Source organism: Pagrus pagrus, assembly GCF_965226575.1.
Source record: "Pagrus pagrus genome assembly, chromosome: 15".
NCBI classification, from domain to species: Eukaryota; Metazoa; Chordata; class Actinopteri; order Spariformes; family Sparidae; genus Pagrus; species Pagrus pagrus.
Window position 1 is genome coordinate 1,087,684 of NC_140199.1, and position 23,515 is coordinate 1,111,198.

The 23,515-nt window shown below is 41.7% G+C and overlaps 2 protein-coding genes across 2 annotated transcripts; one reads left to right on the forward strand and one right to left on the reverse strand.

Annotated features, from left to right (window-relative positions):
• Positions 1-26: 26 nt before the first annotated feature.
• On the reverse strand, positions 27-8,706 carry LOC311270186 (NLR family CARD domain-containing protein 3-like; the record flags this gene model as incomplete). Its single annotated transcript, XM_084374931.1, has 7 exons — positions 27-997; positions 1,132-1,178; positions 1,330-1,503; positions 1,657-1,830; positions 3,349-3,522; positions 5,206-7,003; positions 8,436-8,706. 7 exons carry the CDS (start codon positions 8,704-8,706, stop codon positions 444-446), a joined length of 3,192 nt encoding a protein of 1,063 aa, XP_084231057.1. The 3' UTR covers positions 27-443.
• A 9,782-nt stretch (positions 8,707-18,488) lies between these two features.
• LOC311270187 (psychosine receptor-like) lies at positions 18,489-20,489 on the forward strand (the record flags this gene model as incomplete). The annotated part of the gene is made up of 3 exons (XM_084374932.1): positions 18,489-18,713; positions 19,565-19,743; positions 19,848-20,489. 3 exons carry the CDS (start codon positions 18,489-18,491, stop codon positions 20,377-20,379), a joined length of 936 nt encoding a protein of 311 aa, XP_084231058.1. The 3' UTR covers positions 20,380-20,489.
• Positions 20,490-23,515: the final 3,026 nt, after the last annotated feature.

Here is a 23,515-nt window from a genome sequence, read left to right on the forward strand (position 1 = left end):
TGAAGAAGTTCAGAGTCAACATGTTGAGTAATAAATGTGCCAACATCATTACAAAGTGACAAGATCACTAACATAACAACTAAAATCAACTTCCTGTTTCTGTGTTAGGAGAAAAACTTTGGAGGAAGAACAAATTAAAAATTAAATTTAACCCAATAATGACACAAAAAACTTGACGGACTTGGAATTATTTTAAATATTTTCCTGAAAGACTCTCGTTTGACATTTTAACACATTTTTTCTTCACAGACACAAAGTATATATTTTTTTTAATATTTAAGTTCTAAAAACTAAAAACTTTGCCTCTAACTGTGGAGGGAAAGATACAGATTTGAGAAACAAGCTGCCATGTTTGGCACTAAAACTGTTCATTTTTCCATCATGGAAGATTAAACTTTAAACAAGAGTTTACAGACTGATTCATCAACAGGATTTTGCTCCTTTTAGATCTGTAGAGGACACAGAGACACTGAGGAACCAGACGAGTTAGACCAGGACCAGAGCCTGAACCCAAACCCAGGATAAAGAGGTTCAGTGAATGTGGTGTTGTAGGTGTGGAGGTGGATCAGAGTGTCAGAGGAGACTCTGTAGAAGGACAGAGTGCCAGCAGGACAGTCCACATACACTGCTACTCTGTTAGAGATGGAGGAGGAGGAGGAGGAGGAGGTAGTGATGTATGTTCCTCTGTTATTGTGAGAGACACAGTAATGATCATCAGAGCAGCTCAGGTTCCAGGACCAATCATTCCCTCCAAACACAGAGCCTCTCCTGTTGATTCCTCTGTAACTCACTGATATATCAACATGTCCTCTCCACTCTGCCTCCCAGTAACAGCGACCAGTCAGACCAGTTCTACACAGCAGCTGACACCAGTCGAATCTGTCCGGATGATCAGGATATGACTGTTCCTCCTCCACGTTGATCACCTCCCTGTTGTCCTCAGACAGTTTCATTTTTCTGTTTACCGTGTTTGTGTCGATTGTGAGTTCACAGGAATCTGATGGAGACACAAGACACAGCTGCAGTTATTGATCTATCATCTGTTTAATTATTGACATCAGATGTTTGAAATAGTGATGTTGCAGTTTCAAGCTGATTTGTTTCATGAATGGAAATTAAAAGCACACTTACACTTCTTCAGACCTGCTCTCAACCATCGGACTCCACCAGGCTCCACCCTGACAGGAGGAGGGAGGTAATGAAAAAGTAATACATTACTATTTTCAAGTAACTACCCCAACACTGATAATGGATGAGGTGTTGTCAAGAGGAAGGTTCAAAGAAAGTATTGATAAAGATGGGTAGGGCTTTGTTTTAGGCTCTCCATACCTAAGAGTGTCCAGTTTCCAGAGTGGATGCCCCAGTCCAGCAGACGGCAGCACCACTCCCAAGTCTCCTGGATGATTGTAGCTCAGGTCCAGCTCTCTCAGACGGGAGGGGTTGGAGTTCAGAGCTGAGGCCAGAGAAGTACAGCCTTTCTCTGTGATCAGACAGCCTGACAGCCTGCAAAGACATCAAGTATCACATTACATTATACAAATGCTCAACGAATCAAGATCAAATACACAGAGACAAAACATCATGGAGGTTATGATTTTATCACAAATGTAAACCAGGATTTGAGTCAACATTACGAGCAGATCGTAGGATCCTGACCTGAGAGTTTTAAGTGAACAGTGCGGACTCTTCAGTCCAGCAGACATCAGCTTCACTCCTGAATCCTGCAGGTTGTTGTTACTCAGGTCCAGCTCTCTAAGGCTGGAGGACTGGGAGCTGAGAACTGAGGACAGAGCTTCACAGCTCCTCTCTGAGAGGTTGCAGTCATTCAATCTGAAGAGACAAGTCAACAATAATTAAATTTAGTTATTGTTAAAACTATTGCAATGCTCCTTAAAAATGTGCATGTTCGTAATGCCTAACTGCTTCTTATATTTCTGCTTGCAATGTCATTGACCTGCAGTTATATTTCCTTTTTTAAACTTATAGTAATACTAAAAAGTTTTTTTTATGTATTCTCAGAAACACGTGGCACAAATAAAAAGAAAATAATCTCTTGATGTATTACAAGTGTCAAAAGATGCTTTTAAATACTTTGATTCTGGGCTGATATCATTAGCATTTGAGGGAGATGCTGAAAGAGTTTATAAACTCATGCTGAAAAATTAGAGGCCGACATTTTTTCATTGAAGGTATCTAGCAGACGTAAGTTTAATAACATTAAGTCAACCACTGCATTAACATTGAAACTTAAAATAGCTGGCAGGTCTGGGTATCATTAAGTAATCTGTAATTCAATTGAGAATCCAAAATCAGGAAGTGAAAAATGATTTATTATTTCATTATTTCTTAATGAACTTCATACAAAAAACAAATAACGCTTTGGTCGAGGCAGGTGGCCGCCCACCATTGAGTCTGCTTGAGGTTTCTGCCTGTTTAAGCAGTTTTTTTCTTGCCACTGTCACAAAGTGCTTGCTGAGTCTGGAATAAAATACAATCAGAAAGATAAAAGCTCACAGGGAACAACCATAACTACAAGAGGGAACTAACAAAATCTACATAAACTGTATTTGTTGCAGAAACATTTTGTAAGATTGGCAAATTTCTCAATCTGTTACGAGGCCTCTTCCCCCTTTTCAGAAAACAGGACATTCTTTCAGCAGATGATAACAATATTCTTCAGATGTGTGTTTGTGTACAAATATATGTTCTTGCCTTTTTCGCTACCATCACCCTTTTACAAACTTTATAAATAAATTAATGTCATTAATGTAAAACCAGACAGGTTGATCATCGTCAACTTCATTTTTTTCATACAAAACATGGCCAATGCCTAACTCGTCATCTTTACAACCTTTTTAAAGCAAACTGTCATCACATTTAACTCATGAAGTCTGGTGTTTTCTTGAACATGTGTATATTTAATGTTTTCTTCTTTCTTGAATTTTTTTTATTATGCATATCTACTTTTTTTTATTGGATTATTGTCTATTGATTGAGTTTGTCTGCTTATTGTGTATTTGTTGGCACTTGTATTTTTTCCAAATCATGTTATATACATTTTTATTGTTTTTTGTTTCTGTAATGGAGGGTGTCCTCCGTACAAGCCTGATAGCTTTCTGATCTCTCCTGACATGTCATTGTTTTAATCATCTGATTTGATTTAATCGTATGTGTGTGCAAATAAAATAACATTTAAAAAAACCTGCAGTCAAACTTGAGGACAATTTTTCCAAGCAAAACTGAAAAATTAACTTGAAGGTAACTAGTGAAAAGAGGCTGTTTTTAAACTGTGTTCAACTTAGAGAAAAAATCTCAAACAACATAAAATAAACTGTAACTTGATCTGACCTGAGAGCCTCCAATGTACAGTGTGGACTGAACAGTCCAAGAGACAGCAGCTTCACTCCTGAATCCTGTAGGTTGTTGTTACTCAGGTCCAACTCTCTCAGACTGGAGGACTGGGAACTGACAACTGAAGACAGAGCTTCACAGCTCCTCTCTGAGAGGTTGCAGCCATTCAGTCTGCAGAGATGAGAATCAAAAAGAATTTGAATGTCATTGTAGTGATTGGGTTGGGCTGATAGACGATGTGTTCATCCATCGCGACAGTCATCGACCGCCGAGCCTTGTACCAGCATAACATCGTGATTTTAAAGGTGTTTTCTTAGCCTTCTAGCTTGCCGACTAACTTTGTTTCAAGCTTTTGAGGCTGAACACAGGATGTTACATACATGTGGTGCAGAGACGCTTTAAACATGGCATGGGGATGTTTGTCAATGGTGACAGGAGACCGTTTTCTCGCCTGGGTGAGTTCGGTAGATCAGACTGGGAAACAGCAGTTACAACAGTGTCGGCTAATGTGCAACTGTTGACTTACTGCAACTCTGAGGGGACACAGGACCTCAAATTCAGAAATGCAACCCAAAAATGTAATTATCCTCTAGGTTTAGTCTGGATCAAAGTCTAATCAAAGCAACAAAGATATCAGCTTGCACTTCAGCTCACAGGGAACAAAGACATTAGCATTTTATCATCAAGTCAAACATATGGACTTCAAATTTGCTCATTAATACTAAAATATCAACTTCATCTAGAAGGTAACCAGTGTGTAATGAGCAGGGAATATAAAACACCCCTGTGGTAGTGATACCTTTATTCATGGTGCAAAAAAGAAAAATGTTCAAAACAAAAAAATGGTATCTTTTTTCGCCACATAATATTCAAATTCTGTGTGAAAGTACTTCAAACAACAGTTCAAAGACATATATAAGTGTGGGAATAAACCCCACATATGCCGCTGATGTGTAATGGGACATTCAGACCAAACACGATGCAACTTATTTGCATGTCCTTATTTCATACAAAGTCAATGAATAGACGTGAATTTGCGTCATTCACGAGTTAAAGTTGGATGAGTTGGATTTTGCGTGATGCTGTGTCTGAATGCCAGTTAGACATTCACACTGACGTTATGACGTTAATGTCAGTGATGTCCGGACATTCATGAACAGCAATGGGGGAGACTAATCACTAATCGGGGCCACTTCCTGACACCCAGAGCTGTATGTTAATACATCTACTCATACTGAGACAGGACAAAAAAAGAGCTGCCGTGGAGGAAAGTGTGTTACTAAGTTTGGGAATATGTCTCAGCACAGCATAGCCCTGATCGATCTGAACTCCATTCAGGGAACAAGCACTCTAAAAGTTATTTGCTTGTCATCTGGCCGACAGACCTGACAAAGCATGAGTTCAGGCTTTTTCACAAGGCAGCATTATGATGTTGTTATTTCAGTGTCCTTCTGATCCATGTATTGCGTCAGATGACAAATCTCTTTATTTTGGGTTCACACCGATGTGGTTAAACAGATTAATTCAGTCTACATCTACTTGCTGGTCACAGTTTCTATTTATTGATTTTAACACACCTATTCAGAAGCTGCCACTCAGTGGAGACAGATGGACAAGCGAGGGAACTGGGCACCGGTCAGCCTCAGGTGGTGCTGGAAGCTGCAGTCATCCAGACGCAGCTCCAGATGCTGAAATTCACCCAGCTGGGTGCTGTGTGAGTAACACCAATAAAAATGAATAACCCCGCCATCAAACTTACGTGAGTAACGCAAGATGAATATTCTCTTCGCGTTTGGTCTGAAGGCACCATGAAGGTGTTCAGAGGGAAAAAAATCCAACTATCTCTGTACTTACAGAGCTTTGTTGGAGGCTTTGACCACTGGCAGCAGCCTCAGAAGAGCCTTCTCTGAAGCAGAGTATTTCTTCAGGTCAAACACGTCCAGATCTTTTTCTGATGACAGTAAGATGAAGACCAGAGCTGACCACTGAGCAGGAGAGAAATTTGGATTGAAGATTATTCCATATCTCAGGTACCTTTGGATCTCCTCCACTAGAGAACCATCATTCAGTTCATTCAGACAGTGGAACAGATTGATGCTTTTCTCTGGAGACAGATTCTTACTGATCTTCTCCTTGATGTACTCAACTGTTTCCTGATTGGTCTGTGAACTACTTCCTGTCTGTGTCAGCAGGCCTCGAAGGAGTTTTTGATTGGTCCCCAGGGAAAGACCCAGGAGGAAGCGGAGGAACAAGTCCAGGTGTCCATTTGGACTCTGTAAGGCCTCGTCCACAGCACTCTGGTAGAGCCGTGTCTCTGCAGATTCTTCTGTTTTTGTTTCTGACTTCTTGGATGATTTTTGTTCCTCTGCCAGCAGATTGACTCCAGAGTTGATGAATGTCAGATGGACATGGAGAGCTGCCAGAAACTCCTGAACACTCAGATGGATGAAGCAGAACACCTTGTCCTGGTACAGTCCTCTCTCCTCTTTAAAGATCTGTGTGAACACTCCTGAGTACACTGAGGCTGCTCTGATATCGATGCCACACTCTGTCAGGTCTGATTCATAGAAGATCAGGTTTCCTTTCTGCAGCTGCTCAAAAGCCAGTTTTCCCAGAGACTCAATCATCTTCCTGCTCTCTGGAGTCCAGTGTGGATCTGTCTCAGCTCCTCCATCGTACTTGACGTTCTTCACCTTGGACTGAACCACCAGGAAGTGGATGTACATCTCAGTCAGGGTCTTGGGCAGCTCTCCTCCCTCTCTGGTCTTCAACACATCCTCCAGAACTGTAGCAGTGATCCAGCAGAAGACTGGGATGTGGCACATGATGTGGAGGCTTCGTGATGTCTTGATGTGGGAGATGATTCTGCTGGCCTGCTCCTCATCTCTGAATCTCCTCCTGAAGTACTCCTCCTTCTGTGGGTCAGTGAACCCTCTGACCTCTGTCACCACGTCAACACACTCAGGAGGGATCTGATTGGCTGCTGCAGGTCGTGTGGTTATCCAGAGGCGAGCAGAGGGAAGCAGTTTTCCCCTGATGAGGTTCGTCAGCAGCACATCCACTGAGGTGGACTCTGTAACATCAGTCAGGATCTCAGTGTTGTGGAAGTCCAGAGGAGGTCGACACTCATCCAGACCGTCAAAGATGAACACAACCTGGAACTCTTCAAAGCTGCAGATTTCTTTGGTTTCAGTGAAGAAGTGATGAACAAGCTCCACCAAGCTGAACTTTTTCTCTTTCAGCACATTCAGCTCTCTGAAGGTGAATGGAAATGTGAACTGTATGTCCTGGTTGGCTTTGTCTTCAGCCCAGTCCAGAGTGACCTTCTGTGTTAAGACTGTTTTCCCGATGCCAGCCACTCCCTTTGTCATCACTGCTCTGACTGGTTCATCTCTTCCAGGTGAGGCTTTAAAGACGTCTTCTTGTCTAATTGTTGTTTCTGATCTGTCTGGTTTCCTGGACGCTGCTTCAATCTGTCCGACCTCATGTTCATCATTGACCTCTGCAGTCCCTCCCTCTGTGATGTAGAGCTCTGTGTAGATCTGATTCAGAAGGGTTGGGTTTCCTGCTTTAGCGATCCCCTCAAACACACACTGGAACTTCTTCTGAAGGTTAGATTTAAGTTTACGCTGACAAACTGCAGAATCACTTCCTGAAGGAACACAACAAAGATCATCAGGGTTGGAGTCTCATCTCTGTATTGACTTCATCTGCATTGAAAATGTACCTCACAAACAGCCTGATCAAAGTTCTGCAGTAAAGAAGGTCCTGCGTCTGATTCTGTATACTGATTATATTCCTGCCTATTAGAAGCCGATGACTTCCTGGCAGCTGTAACTAGCAGTGGTGAGCAGGTCTGATGGTGCTGACAAAAGAGGATTGAAACGCTTCATGCAGCAAAATCCACCGTCACAAGAATCCCACTTACTTTATAGATGTCTAACATTTCCCAACATCCAAAAATTTCTCAAAAGTTTCTGTCGATGACGACCAAGAAAAAATGTTTAAGACCCTTGAAAATGAACTTAATAGCTTCCAGGATCTCCTCTGATGTTCCTGCCTTTACTTTCCAGTTATAATGAAGTCATACACCAAATTAAAGTCTAAATTCAAAGTTGCAATACAAGTAAACAGGAGACACCTTGATCATCTTGTTACAATGCAACTATCTGCTGGGAAACCTCTGGTCATGGCATTCATATGGATGACATGAATCACGCACCCAAACACCGCTGTCGACTACCCAAGTCCACCCCTCATGGCAACAACACTCCTGATGACGTTGGTTCCCCCAAGCAGGACGATGCATGACAAAGAGGTCAAGGCATTCGACCTGGCCTCCAAATCCCCCATATCCCAAACTAATCGAGTTCTAGTAGGACAAGCTAGAGTAAGTCCAATCCATGGAAGCCCCAGCTCACAACCTCAAAAGGACTCATAGGATCCGCCACCAACTTCTTGGTGCCAGACACCACAGGATACTCCCAGAGGTCCTCTGTCTGTACCTTGAAGGGTCAGGGCCAAGTCTGATTCACTGGGTGACCTCCATGGATTGGACAAAGATCTAGTGGTTGGTAGCTCTTCCAAATTTCACCACATTTGTGTTATTTAACGGTAATTTTTTTGGCTTTATTGCTGAAACTCCCTCAAGAATGTTGGTATTTTGGATTAAGAGCAGCAAACTTTTGAGAAGATCATTGACATGGGCAGCTTTTGACTATCCAACCTGACCAGTTGGACCACCTGAAGGACGAAGACAGTCGTAATATGCATCATGCCTATTCCCAGACTTCTGGAGTTGTCATGTGGTGTCTGGCATCAGGGTGTTGCCAGCAGATCCTTTGAGTCCTGTTGGTTTTGAGATGGAACATCCATGAATCCTGTGGAGGTTTAATGAGTTAGACTTTCTCTGCAAAGGTGTTTGGGTGGGTGACCAAAGGTTTCCCAGCAAATAATTGCATTGTAATGAAACAAACAACCTTGACTTTTATTTTCCGGTGAATGCAATGAGCTTCCATACTGCAAGACCCTGTATCTTTATTAGCGTTGTTACAAATACAAAAACTTGCAAAAAAAGAGTTTACCTGTTCCTGAGCTGGTGTCTGACAGACTCTGTACCAGATCATTCCTGTTTATCTTCTCCAAAACCTTCTTGGTCACCTTCAGAGCTCCATGGAGTGTGTAGGTGTTCACAATCAGATCCACTGTGTTCCATCTTTCTGCCTTCTCCAACTTGGATGCCTTGATGGTTTTGTAGCCTTCCTGAATTCCAGGCTGCTTTAGATACCATTTGAACTTTTCAAATTCCAAGTCTCTCAAATCCTCTAGGATGTTCAAAAGGTCCTCTTCCAACATTGTGGCTCCCTGTTAATGACAGACAGCATCGTCAACCTGAAGGAAGTCTGTAAAGAAAATGTATCCAAGCAAACAGCAAGAGTTCTGTGCTGAGTACTGATATGTGATATCACTAATTTCCTTTACGATCCGATACCAAGTAAAACCCAGGTTGGTATCACTGATACCAATAAGATAACAATGCCTTGAACAAAAGCTTGGGTTGGTAAATGGTAAATGGACTGTAATTATATAGCCCTTTTTATAGTTTTAGCAACTACACAAAGCTCTCTACAACAAGAGATAGCATTCACACAGATTATTGCGCAGGTGGCAGAGGCTACCATGCTCATCAGGAGCAATAGGGAGCAATTTGGGAATAAGTATAAGCCCAAGGATACTTCACATGTTGACTGCAGTGGCCAGGATTTGAACGACCAACCTTATGATCAGTGGACGACCACTCTACCGCTGCCTGAGCCACATCCCGGGGATCCAATTTTGGATACTGTTACACATTCCCCAAATTTTCCCGCGGTATACAGTATATACCAGCTGATTACAAATCACATTGTAGGGCTTTCTTATGCTTAAAGACTCCACTACAGAAATGGTAAATAGTAAATTAGTAAATAAAGTGTATATAAAAATATAATAATAAAATCTGCATCTCTGGTTCGAGATCCCTCAGTGACAGAATTTTTTTAAAAATAGTTTTTTTATTATTTTATTTTTCATGCCATGCACTGTAAACTGGATGTTGACTTACATGTAGACAGCCTGTCTGTATTTTTATTTTTATTTGGGTGTTTTGTCATTTGTTTTTCATATGCCATGTCTTGTGATGTCTGTGCCATGATTGGAGGCGGTTGGGGGGTTTATGGATGCCATGTACCGTCGATCTGTTGTTCATTTGGTTTGTTTTGTGTTTTGTCTTGAAATTGAAAAATTTCAATAAAAATTTGAATGACAAAACAAATATAATAATAAATTAAAAAAAAAACACAAACAGAGTGAAAACCACTTATAACCTACAAAGACACTTAAATAACTAAATAAAACTCGGCACGTGACCCTCCCTCTACCATGCCATCTTACATTTACGATCACTGCTCTACTGTTTTTAGCCACAAGGTAGCTGCTCTGCACTTTAACTGTAATTTTCCATCTTATGTTCACATTTTTAACATATTATTATGTAATTATATTTTTAAGTATTTTAAGTATCTCTGGCTGTCTTCATGCAAATCTTGCACAGAGCCTCCTTGAGATTTGCTGGCTCTCCATTGTCATTCAGTTGGAACCCAAAATGCTGCCAGTTAGCTCAAGTTGCATTTTTTTGTTTTGTTTTGTTGGGCAGACATTGTCTGGACAGGCAGGGTGGCTGCAGCGAGGGCCGTCCCTTCATACACACCGAGCTAGAACGACTGTTTCAGCAAGGCTGCTTCACAGATGAACACCACTTTGTGGTTTTTGAAGCGTAAATTAAATCTCTAGCAGTAAAAAGCTAATGTTAGGCTATAAACAGACGACCTAAAAGTCACATGACTCAAACGTCAGCGCCACTAAGCTTCGTACTACACAATAACTATACAGATTTTCTATAAATTGATCAATGTACAAGTTGTAAAGTCAGAGTTAAAATTGTTTGTAATTAAAGTCAGCCTATAAAGACGGACTAGTGAGTAGACGATACAGAAAAGGGCTGTGAGGGTGTCCTGATTTAATTAAAGAGTACAGGAGCATGGAAATGCTGATCCTTTCCCTTTGGTTCTTTTGGAAATAAACTATTTTCTAGTTTAAAACTACATCCCGTTTCTTTTCCCTCCTTTACGCCCGGTTTTATTTTACTATGTTACTCCCCTCATCCCCTGGCCCTACGGGGACGTAACAACTGTAAAATCCAAAAATCAGATATCATAAATGTTGAACATCCACCAACAGAGATAAGGAACCTAGGGAGGGGCTGGTTTACTCACCTACAAGATGCTGCGATCCTTGTACTTTCACACCAGAAGGACCAAAGACAAAGCCTTAGTCATTATCCCATTTTCTGAAAATACAAAATAAAGTGTTGAGCAGTTATTAAATAACAATCCCTGTGAGAGAATCTAAAACCATCCTGTTCCTCTTTCTCTACACTTCTCTTCCCCTCATATAGAGGAACTTAGTGTGCAGCAGACAGAGCTTGTGAATAAACAACATGTATGTACATATACGGGTGTATACAGAGTCATACATATTAATGTGAAATAGTTAGTCCCACCCTCTGCTCCCTCCTCCTGGACAGACTCCTCTTTTCAAACAGCCCGTTGTGCCTTTAAAAGGTCTTTTCTCTGTCTCTTCTTCTCTGTAGTTTATAGGACTGAAATGTGGTGCAGCTACACACTGAAACACAGACAGGAAGTCAGCACCTTTGGTGGGTGTATTTTATTCTGAAAGGAGTCACAGGAAATGGTAGCATGCTGTTGTGTGTATTTCTATCAACAGTGTTGCACTGAGAGTGCTGCAGTTACTAACACTGACCACTGGAGGGAGCTGATCACTCTCTCTTGTCATTAAAATATCCAATGTGGAGCTGCGATTGGTCAGCTGGCTGCAGTGACTGCCCACGAGCTAATCAGGACGAAGAAGAAGTCCTCTGTTTGACCAGTGGATGGCAGTATCAGTCATTCTTTGTGACCTGTATGAGCTCCCGTCTGTATTCAGCTTGTCTGTAGTGTTGTAGTTCTGCACTGTGGCCACAGGAGGGCAGTGAAGAGACAATTTACAACTTTGACTGTATTATTTAAAAAACATTAGAGAGAAACATTCAAATATGCGAACACAGCAGACATGTAGTCCACGTAATGGTGCTGAGAGAAGACTTTGGAATGAATAGTAATTACTTTATTGGCTGAAGTGAAGCCGAGCAGACAGCTCACAGCTAGCTGTCACTCAAATTATGCGTAACTTAAACCCTTAATATAATTTAAATGAGTGAGTTCTGTAAAAGTTCATCTGCCGTATGTAGCCTTCAATCAAAGTAATGATTTCTTTGTTTGATCAGAATCTCTTTGTTTTTAGTTAAAACCTAGTTTTATAGACTGAATAACTAAATACATCTTCACCACATCACTTGAATTAGTAGAAATACTGTACGCTGTTGTGAATGAGTCCATATTTAGACTTCTTGAGCGTGTTGCAATCTAGAACCTCACCACTAGATGTCGCTAAATACTCCAAATATTACACACTTGAAGTTTAACAAATATATTTAGACTGACTTAAAAGACTCCTGTGGTTTACATGGACCAGAAACTGACAATACATGAACCCTTCCTGCTGGCTGCATTTCCACCCGGTACAGACAAATAAAGCCAATCACAGTGTTTGAGTGTTGCTGTTTTCAGTGATGGAGGTTGATTCATCCTCAGGTTAGTTCCAGTGTGTCAGAGTCTCAGCAGGAAGCTGCTTTGGGTTAAACTTTAACATTGATCACGTTATTATATTACACACACACACTGCTGAGTGCTGCCGGTTTACATGGGTTTATTTCATTGTTCGAGTGTTACAACAGCCAACAGACACCGAGGACTGATGAGGAGGCAGAGGATTTAATGGAGCAGTTCATCCCACAACAGAAAACCCTTCTTACACAGCTGTGGTCGGGACAACAGAGAGCTGCAGAGTGATGAAGTTCATGGCAAGAAACTGAGTACGTGGCACTCTGATTTATAACAGTCTAAAACGTTTCATCCCAAACAAGCTGTTCTTGTTAGAACGGCAAGTTTATCTGACAATAAACACCTGATACTGATGCCTGCTGTCTTGATGTCTGTCTCCTGATGAGACACAGATCAAATCACACTGAAGTTTGATTATGAACCTGTCTGTCTTCATCAGGTGGCTGCAAGTTATCACCAACATGAAAAGGTATCACACTCAACGCTACACATTACGTTTGATGCTGTTTTACCCTTCGACATATTACTGCCGTTTCCCATTTCTCTGCTCTTTCACCTGAACTTTACACAGACTGATAACAAACCTGTTACTCTATATAATAGCTACAGTTGGACTTTGATACTTATGTATACTAGTTATGTTAACACTCATATTTTATGTATATTGAGGCCTATGTGCTCTCATAGATCACATGCTCATTTCTGCTCTTAATAAAAAACTTCATGAACTCATGACAATGTATTATTATGTTGATATAAACATTATATGAAGTAAAAATCAGTGGACTTATTTTTGTGTACAGTGTGTGTACAGCAGCCCTAATCCTCTTCCATATGCAGCAGACTGAACACATGAGTCCAAAACTGAACTTTATTGTCTTGCAACATTTGTGTCTGTGAAGAAAAATAGTGTTTAAATGTCAAACAAGAGGCTTTCAGGATAAACTTCTGCATCTGTGGAAAATAAATTACCGGACAGCCTTTTTCTGATTGTTTTTTCAAGTTTTCCAAGTTTTTTGTTTTATTATTTGTGTAAAATTTCAATTCAGCTCATTGTCAGTCCAGAAATATAAACAGGAAGTTTGTTGTATTAGTGAACTGAAGATTTCGACACGAAGATGTCTGACAGTTTGTAATGATGTCAACACATTTATTACTCAACATGTTCACTCTGAATGTTGCCTTCCTTATGAACATGTTCGACTGTACTGATTAGTCATCTGCTACATATAATGAGTTCAATGTCATTAACTTGATTTGCGTTACACATATTGATAAATCTTCCAGGCACAAAGTTTTATTTTTAGTCTTAGACTAAAAATTAAAACAGTTTAATACTCTAAGAACAAAGAATCTTGCTTGCTGGCTTTTCAAAACTTATATCAGCAAATGGTGGCGGTGGGGTAATGCATAATCATACATTAGCCACCAACTTATATCTCTAGAAGGGAAGTGGCACATTAACAGGAACCAAAGGACAAAACATCAGACACTGGTGAAGGGATCAGTCAGGTGGAGTGTTTCAGCTTTCAAAGGTAAAATTTGGGACTTTTTTCCTACATATAAAGATTATGAGAACTGCAAACAGTCATGAATGTGTAGCTTTGGATATTGTATATATATGTATATATATATACATATATATATATATATATATATATATATATATGTATATATATATATCCCTCTCACCCTGGTGGGGTGGTATCTGTGTCATCCTCAAGCTCGGGTCCTCTACCAGAGGCCTGGGAGTTTGAGGCTTCAGATGTTGTTCCTGGGATCTGTTGGAGTCACTCTCCCAGTTTGGGGGTTACTGCCCCGAGTGCCTCCACTACCACGGGGACCACGCTAGCCTTGACCTTCCACATCTGTTCAGCTGCTCTTTCAACCCTTTGTACTTCTCAATTTTCTCGTGTTCCTTCTTCCTGATGTTGGCGTCAGCTGGGATCGCCACATCTATCACCACCACCCTCTTCTGTTCTTTGTCCACCACCACTATGTCCGGTTTGTTAGCCAGGAGCTGTTTGTCAGTCTGGAAGCTGAAGTCCCACAGAACCTTGGCCCTGTTGTTCTCAGCCACCTTCTGTGGTATGACCCATTGGGATTTGGGTACTTCTATTCCATACTGGTTGCAGATGTTCCTGTGTACTATCCCAGCCACTTGGTTGTGCCTCTCCATGTACGCTGATCCAGCTAGCATCTTACACCCTGCTACTATGTGCTGGACTGTCTCAGGGGCTTCTTTGCACAGTCTGCATCTTGGGTCTGATCTACTCTGGTAGATCCTGGCCTCCATGGCTCTTGAGCTTATGGCCTGTTCTGATCATGCTGCCATGATTAGTGCCTCTGTGCTGTCTGTCAGTCCTGCATTTTCCAGCCACTGGTAGGATTTCTTGATATCAGCCACTTCCTCTATCTGACGGTGGTACATGCCATGTAGGGGCTTGTCCCTGCAGGTTGTCTGCTCCTCCTCCTCTGCATTCTCATCAGGGTTCTGCTGCCTGAGGCATTCACTTAGCAGTTCGTCCTTCGGGGGCCATTTTTTCAATGTATTCTCGAATTTTCGATGTTTCATCCTGGACCCTTGACGCTCACTAGTCCTCGGCCTCCCTCTTTCTGCTTAGTGGATAGCCTCAGGGTGCTGGACTTGGGGTGGAATCCTCCGTGCATGGTGAGGAGTTTTCTAGTCTTGATATCTGTGGCTTCTATCTCCTCCTTTGGCCAGCTTATGATACCAGCGGGGTATCTGATGACTGGTAGTGCGTACATGTTGATGGCTCGGACCTTGTTCTTACCATTCAGTTGACTTTTCAGGACCTGCCTTACTCTCTGGAGGTATTTGACTGTGGTTGACTTCCTTGTGGCGTCTTCATGGTTTCCATTAGCCTGTGGGATGCCAAGGTACTTGTACTGTAGCTGTCTTGGATATCACCTATGTTGCCCTCTGGTAGGTCAATCCCCTCAGTCCTGATCATCTTGCCTCTCTTTGAGACCATCCGGCCACACTTGTCCAATCCGAATGACATCCCTATGTTATCGCTGTAGATCCTGGTGGTGTGGATCAGTGAGTCTATTTTTCGCTCGCTCCTGGCATACAGCTTGATGTCATCCATGTAGAGCAGGTGGCTGATTGTTGCCCCACTACGGACTCGGTACCCGTAGCCACTCTTCGTGATGATCTGACTGAGGGGGTTCAGGCCTATGCAGAACAGCAGTGGTGATAGTTCATCTCTCTGGTATATGCTGCACTTGATGTTGACTTGGGCAATCGGCTTTGAATTGGCCTCTAGGGTTGTCTTCCACATTTCTGGATGAAGGCCCTTAGGTTCCTGTCGATCTTATACAGTTCCAGACATTCCAGTATCCATGTGTGCGGCATTGAGTCGTAGGCTTTCTTGTTGTCAATCCAGGCAGTGCACAGGTTGGTCTGTCTCTTCTTACAGTCTCGGGTGACTGTTCTATCAACCAGTAGCTGGTGCTTGGCTCCTCTGGTGTTACTGCCAATTCCTTTCTGTGCCTCGCTCATGTATTGAGCCACATGCTTACTCATTTTTGCCGCAACGATGCCTGACAGGGCCTTCCATGTTGTGCAGAGACAGGTAATTGTCTGGTGGTTGGATGGGATTGGTCCTTCAGTATTAGGACTGTCCTGCCCTGAGTTAGCCACTCTGGGTGGGTCCTGGTGCTGTTGTTCACAATTGCCTGTTTACATTTACTAATGTTTTCCTGCAGGTGCGAAGTGATCATGTTGCTCCCATCTACGTCATCAACCTTCTCATGTCCGACCTCATTCACTTCTGCTGCATGATCGTTAGGATAGCAACAAAGATGAGGCCTGACATTAAAACATTTTTTCATGTATTAAGTGGTTGGGCCAGTGTTGGCTTCATGGTGTGTATCGCCCTGGAAAGGTGACTATCTGTATATGCAGTATGTGTGCAGCTATGTCTGACCATCATTACTATATAATTATAAAACTCTTGAAAAACTGAGCATCCATCTTGTGTTACAGGTATCTGGTCATCGCCTGCCCACTGTGGTACCGCTTCAGACGAACAATCAAGATCTCTGTGGGTCCTTTCTCTTGCCTTTGTCCTCACTTTAATTTTCTGGGTAAGTTTGACGGTCTGGGAAATCTCTGTTGGCGTCTTCTTCCTCCTTACCCTTCCACTGTTGATATTCTTCCTGGGTGGGACCATCACAGCTCTGTCTGCCAGCCGTGTTCCCTCTGATGAGAAACGACGAATTGTTGGAATTTTGGTTCTGGTGCTGCTTATTTACACGCTGCTGTTCCTGCCCGCCATCATTTACTACCTGGCAAAGCCAGACACGTTTGTTGACTACCTGTCATTTGCACTTCGGCAAGTGAGTCCTCTTACATTACTGAGTCATTGTTGAAGATGAGGACATGATGAAACCAAATATCAACTTCCGCTTTATAGCACGAAATGAACCTGATGTCTTGTTTATCTGTTCAGAAGAAGATGTAGATTAACAGGCAGCACTGTGTCGATGTGTGGATACAGTGGAAGAAACAGGAGACAACAACAGTTTAACTATTATTATAATTATGTTCCTATTAGACTGAGTATTACTGATGACAACCCAACAGTACTGTAACTATCCCTAATAACAACTGTCTGTGTTTGTGTTTTTTCTACTCACTGACAAATACTTCAATTCCGCAGTTCAATCACCACCTGCAGGCCGATATTTTATGTTTACTTGCTCTTATTTCCTATTAGTGCTTTTCCAACTGAACTAAACCGCTGGCTAAGGGAGCTGGAGGTTTTGGTGATTTCACTGACATTTATGTTGGGTGTTGGGGGGGCAGAGCCTCCAGCTCTGGAGGAGAGAGTGCAGATCTGGACGTTCTGGAAGAATTAACACCTGGAGTCTCATCAGATTCTGCTCTGATCCGGAGCCGTTCACAGACAGGAGGAGAGCCCAGAGATTAGTTTGTAACTTCTGGGATTAAACAGGTTGATAACCAGGAGTGAAGATAAATCCACTGACTGCAGCAGTGATCCGGAGGTGACCTCCATTGTCGGGTGTTTCTGTTCTGTAATGTTGACTGCTGACTGGAGCTGGAGGGGAAATGGACTTTACTTCATGAACGTAACGTTACAGAGAGGAGAGAGAGAACCAGAACCAGAACCAGAGTCTCTGCTGAGTGCTGACTTCACTCAGAGCTTCAACTCAATTCAAACACACACACACACACACACACCCTTGGAGTGTGCCATTGCTCGCTAACGGTCGCGCACAGCTAATGGACAGTAAAGAAATCTGGCTGTTTGAGGCAAAGAAACACGATCTGGTGGTCAGAGACGAGGTAATGTTTTAAGTTTTATTTGTGTTAAGTTTTGTCTCATTCAAGGGCAGATTTTTCACTTCGATGTTGGGGGGGATAATAAGCAGAAACATTTCTCAAGAGCAATTCCTGAAGAGGACACCCCTAAATGTTTTTAACGACAACCTGCAAAATGGTCTAGCCCCGTTTGTCGCCACAAAACAAGGTGTTTTTACTGAGACCTCAGGACATGTACAGAGGTGTTTGTGGCAACAGACATGGGAGCTATATCAAGCAAAAACAAAAAAAACAACTGTTTTTATAACCTGAGAGACGCTCCACAGGCATGTGTTTAAGGTGCAGGTTGATTGGCAGTGGACCAAACCATTGTGAGGCATGTATACGGGGGCAGCCAATCTTTAGAAACTTTAAAATACATCGTTCTGCATCTGTAATCACCACAAATGTTTTCATTGCATATTATTTTATACTTTCAAATTATATGTTTTCACTGATAAAGGTTATTGACGGGGACAACTCTCTCTTTTTCCTGGAAAGGACGGGTCCAAACCCCCCTGTTCCCTCTGTGATTTCCGCCTATGCATGCCTAATGCATCCACAAGCACAAGAACAGGAACTGTTGAAGAAAACATTTATCAGAGATCTTTTCAAAACTTAGGCCAGCAAATAGTGGGGGCTGGAGTAATGCATGATCATGCATACTTATATCTCACTTCCTTCGAAGGGAAGTGTCACATTAAGAGGAACCAGAGGACAAAACATCAGACAAAGGTGAAGGGAACAGTCAGGTGGAGAGTTTCAGCTTTCAAAAGGTAAATTTTGTGACTTTTTACATGTAAAGATGATGAGAACTGCAAACAGTCATGAATATCTATCTATGAATATATAAAACTGAAGATACAGATTATATTTGATATTATATGATCGTGGGTATACTGAGTTGTTTGCTTCAGTGATATCACTGAACAATGTCAGGTAGATATTTAAAAACTTCTTCCTTGTCTATAACCTGATCTCTCAAACGACAGGTTTCACTCTGAAGAATGGAAGTTTTCAACATTACCAACAACTCACAGGACAACAGCTATGATTACAGCAACATTGCCTATGACTACAATGACAACATCATCTCTGGCTACAGTCATAACAGCACCGTCGACACTGTGTATAGGACAAAATTCTGGTTCATCATGTTTGTGCTGCAAAGCATAATCATTTCTGTCGGCCTTCCTTTGACCCTCGTGGCCATCTACACTCTTTATTCTATGGTAGGTACATTATAAATGAGATTTCAAATCCATGAAGATTTAATTTAAATAGGTTTTAAAGCCCTAAACTTGGAAACTAAGCAAATTGATGCCATTTTATGTAATTTTCTATTTGAATAGGCTGTTTTGCTACCTCGGGACTTGTTTTGACTATGTCATATGCACAAAGTTAGTGTGAGTATGTAAATAAAATACTATAATGAGTTTTTACTCATATTACTCTCAGGCAGGAAAAAGTTTAAAGTCACAAAATGGCACCACACCCCTGGGACCATGTAAGACTATATGATGTGGATCCATTGTGTTTTCCAGTTAATTTGGACTGTAACACGTCAACTGCATTTTTAGGAATGGTAACAGGTTGAAATCTGGTTAAATGATTTAGAGTTTTCCCACCAACTAATAAGCTCATGAGAACACCAGTGTTACTCGGTACACTGTCTTTTTTATAAGAAAAGAAGCAAACTATCTGTGGAGTGGTGGAACGGTGAGCAAGTGATGGAATCAGTGTATGTCTGACCACCGTATAACACCAGACATAATCCTGATTTGCACCTCCCAACAAATGGAGAAATCTGGTCCGGGAGCTTGGTCGGTCCTGAAGGTCATCGTAGATTATCTGGTTAATGTGAGGGCTCTCCGGAGCCAGTAGCTCATGAATGTACCAGCGCAAAATGTATGTGACACATCAAATAAAAATCAGCAACCGTTATGTGTCATCTTATTTGCCAACAGGCAGATAGGAGTTGACAAAAAAATATAAATACAGACATCATATCAGATATGAGAGGTATCGCTGCCTCCCTGTTGTTCACAATTGCCTGTTTACATTTACTAATGTTTTCCTGCAGGTGCGAAGTGATCATGTTGCTCCCATCTACGTCATCAACCTTCTCATGTCCGACCTCATTCACTTCTGCTGCATGATCGTTAGGATAGCGACAAAGATGAGGCCTGACATTAAAACATTTTTTCAACTTTTAAGTCTGTTTGCCAGTGTCGGCTTCATGGTGTGTATCGCCCTGGAAAGGTGACTATCTGTATATGCAGTATGTGTGCAGCTATGTCTGACCATAACATTACTATATAATTATACAGCTCTAAAAAAAACTGAGCATCCATCTTGTGTTACAGGTATCTGGTCATCGCCTGCCCACTGTGGTACCGCTTCAGACGAACCATCAAGATCTCTGTGGTGGTCTCTGTGGCGGTCTGGGTCCTTTCTCTCGCCTTTGCCCTCCCTTTGATATTCGGAGTTGAATTTATGGACCTGAAAATCACTTTTGGCATCTTCTCCCTTATTGCCCTCCCACTGTTGATATTCTTCCTGGGTGGGACCATCAAAGCTCTGTCTGCCAGCCGTGTTCCCTCTGATGAGAAACGACGAATTGTTGGAATTTTGGTTCTGGTGCTGCTTATTTACATGCTGCTGTTCCTGCCCACCATCGTTCAGTACCTGGCAAAGCCAAACACGTTTGTTGGCTGGACCTTCAAGTCCCTGGCTTTTGGGTTTCGGCGGTTGAGTCCTCTTGTAGACTTACTTCTGTATGTTTTCATGAGGAAAGGGATCATAGACAAGCTTTTGGCCGCTGTGTGTTGTTGCAGAATGAACAGCAATGATAGCAGCAGAATGAACAGCAATGACATCTGCAGTTCATCTGTATGAATAATGACAACAACTACAGTCAGCTTCATGTAGGCAGGGAAAGAGAGAGAAAGAACCAACTACCATTGAATCAGAATCACTTTAAATCACCAAACAAGTGTACAAGGAATCTGCGTTGGGCAAAACAAATACATAAATAGAATAAATGGGATCTGCTGGACTTTCTGGTGGTGGGTCTGGCTGATGTCTGACATCCATCTTGCTAAACTAACTAGTGTTCAAGAACCAGCCCGGCTGCTGAGTCAGTGAAAGGCTGTAAAATTCATCGAGTTGGTGGATTTTCAATCTGCACTGATCAGGTATCAAAGTCAGAAACTAATGACCAGCTGAAAGAGTCCAAAAGTTGTTTGAAAGGAGGCGTTAAAGAGGTGAACTTATGCAGCAGCTGTAGTGAGGAAATCAATAATTCAATTCAGAATTGTTTAATGATTGTACTTTTACTTTTTTGTTTCATTATTTGTGTAAAACTTCAGTTCAGCTCATTGTCAGTCCAGAAATATAAACATGAAGTTTGTTGTTATTTTCGTGACCTGAAGATGTCTATCACTTTGTAATGATGTCAGCACATTTATTACTCAACATGTTGACGCTGAATGTTGCCTTCCTTATGAACATGTCCGACTGTACTGATTAGTCCTCTGCTAAAGATAAAGACTTCAATGTAATTAACTTTTTATTTACACATATTCATACAACTTCCAATCACAAAGCTTCATTTTTAGTCTTTGACTAAACAGTTTTTTTACTCTAAGAAAAAAAATCTTCAAAATGTTGCATTTATCTGCCTTATTCTGTATTTTGTGTTTAATAGCTTCTAGTGATGTCACTGTGATGTCACCACAAAATCCCTGACTGTCGTTGTTGTTCTTGTTGTTCAATAAAGTTTTAAAAAAGGAAACCTGCTCATGACTCCCAGTGTGCAGTGGTAGAGGAAGTATTCAGCAGCAGTAGGTAAAGGTCCTGCATTGAAGGTGTCACTACAGGACTGAAAAGTAAAAGTACTAATAATTCAGAAAAGTGAGCCCTTTCTATATCATTAAATCTTTATTATTGATGCATTAACGTGTAAGAAGTATTTGAGTGTTGTAATCATCAAGGCGGAGATGACTGTCGGTTGTTCATCTGTAACACTGCATCATATTTTATAAACTAGTCACATGTTTTATGTGTAAAACCTGAATCTGTGGCTGCAGCTGTCAGGTGAATGTAGTGCAGTAAAAAGGTTCTCATCTTGTCATCTGTACAGCAGACTGAGCAAAGTTTCAAAATAAGAGACTGATAGTTGGGTTAGGGTTAAAACAAACAGGAGAGAAGGAGGAAGAGAAAAGTGAGGGAGAAAAGAAGAAGAGAAGGATAAATAATCTTAATTAACTTGATTTTATTTACACATATTCACAAAGTTTCATTTTTAGTCTTTGACTTAACAGTGTTGGACCTCATCCACATATTGCAAACAGTGGAGAGGCCTGTAAGGAAAACCAGAAGCCTTACTACAAGAACCTCTCAAACCAGCAGGATTTTCAGAACAAAGGAACTGAGCCAATTCCCAAAGGTCCGGCAAACTTCACTTGGAGGTAATATCAGTCCCAAAACTCTAACCTGCTCCCTATTGGACGAAAGTTGCCGCAATCAATAAAACTTCGGCGAGATGACCATGACGTCACTCAGGGCTTAAAGGCCCGCTGGCCGTTGCATTTCCAAGGTAACGGGATGCTGTGAAGAAGCTCCGGCTTTATTCAGCAGTTACCATACGGATGTATTTTTGGTGAAACGTTTCAATTTGCTTTGACCGCGGCTACAGTTCCTAACTTGCTGGATGAGACAGAGACTGTTTTTCTTTTTGTTAGAATATTCTTTATTACTTTTGTTCAGATCCATAGAGGAACACTGTACAACCCTCACCGCCTGCAGAAGGTAGAACATTTTCTTCAGAAGGAGACAGAACCACCGAGGTCCGGTCCTTCAACCTGACCGATCCCACTGTTTGCTTCCACTAACGGGAGGACAGCCTGCCATCTCTCGCTGCTAGGACGCTGACCCCGCAGTTGCATCCAAAATGAGTTGGAGTTTCAAGTTGGACGGGACGCATGCTAGTCGCAACGAGCGACCCACGTAAGAGGCTTTTGTTTGGGCAGAGACAGATAGTTAAAGCGTGCTGCTTACGTTTTGTTGTGAAAGGACCGCAGGTCCTACCTATCGTATAACGCACTGTATGCTGATCATATGTGTTACGCTCTCTAGGATCTCATTTGCGCTGATCCACTTGGTGGATAGCCTGTGTAGTCCTGCCGTTGTGTGTCACCACAGTATGTCATGTTTCTGTCCGATCACCGGACGATAAACGAACCTTTGTTCACAGACGAGGTAATGTTTAAAGTTTTATCTGTGTTAAGTTTTGTCTCATTCAGATTTTTCACTTCACTGTTGGGGGAGATAATAAACAAAAAACTTTCTCAAGAGCAATTCCTGAAGAGGACACCCCTGAATGTTTTTAACAACAACCTGCAAAATGTTCTAGCCCCGTTCGTCACCACAAAACCAGGTGTTTTTACCGAGACCTCAGGACATCTACAGCGGACATCCCCTTTCCTGGAAAGGACGGGTCCAAACCCCCCTGTCCCCTCTGTGATTTCCGCCTATGGTCTCATTTGCAGACTCCCCTATCCTGGAAGTAGCGACAGGCGACCAGATGAAACGCACCGTTACCTGGAGTAAACTTGTGGATTTCTCTGGTTTGAACATTGTTGGAAACATTTGGGACAATGTAAGTACACAACTCGACAACATATAAAAGAAACGTTGAGTCGTTTAAAGACATTTGAATGTACTAAAAAATAATTATGTTGTTATTTTCTGTTACTTTTCTATGGTGATGTCGATCATTAAAATATACCATGTTTTTTACGCTTGAACCACAACAGAATAATGCATCCACAAGCACAAGCACAAGAACAGGAACTGTTGAACAAAACATTTATCAGAGATCTTTTCAAAACTTGGCCAGCAAATGGTGGCGGTTGGAGTAATGCATGATCATGCATACTTATATCTCACTTCCTTCGAAGGGAAGTTGCACCATATAAGCTTTGGCTTCAACCTACACCCTTTCGGTTATATAAGCTTGATATATACCGAA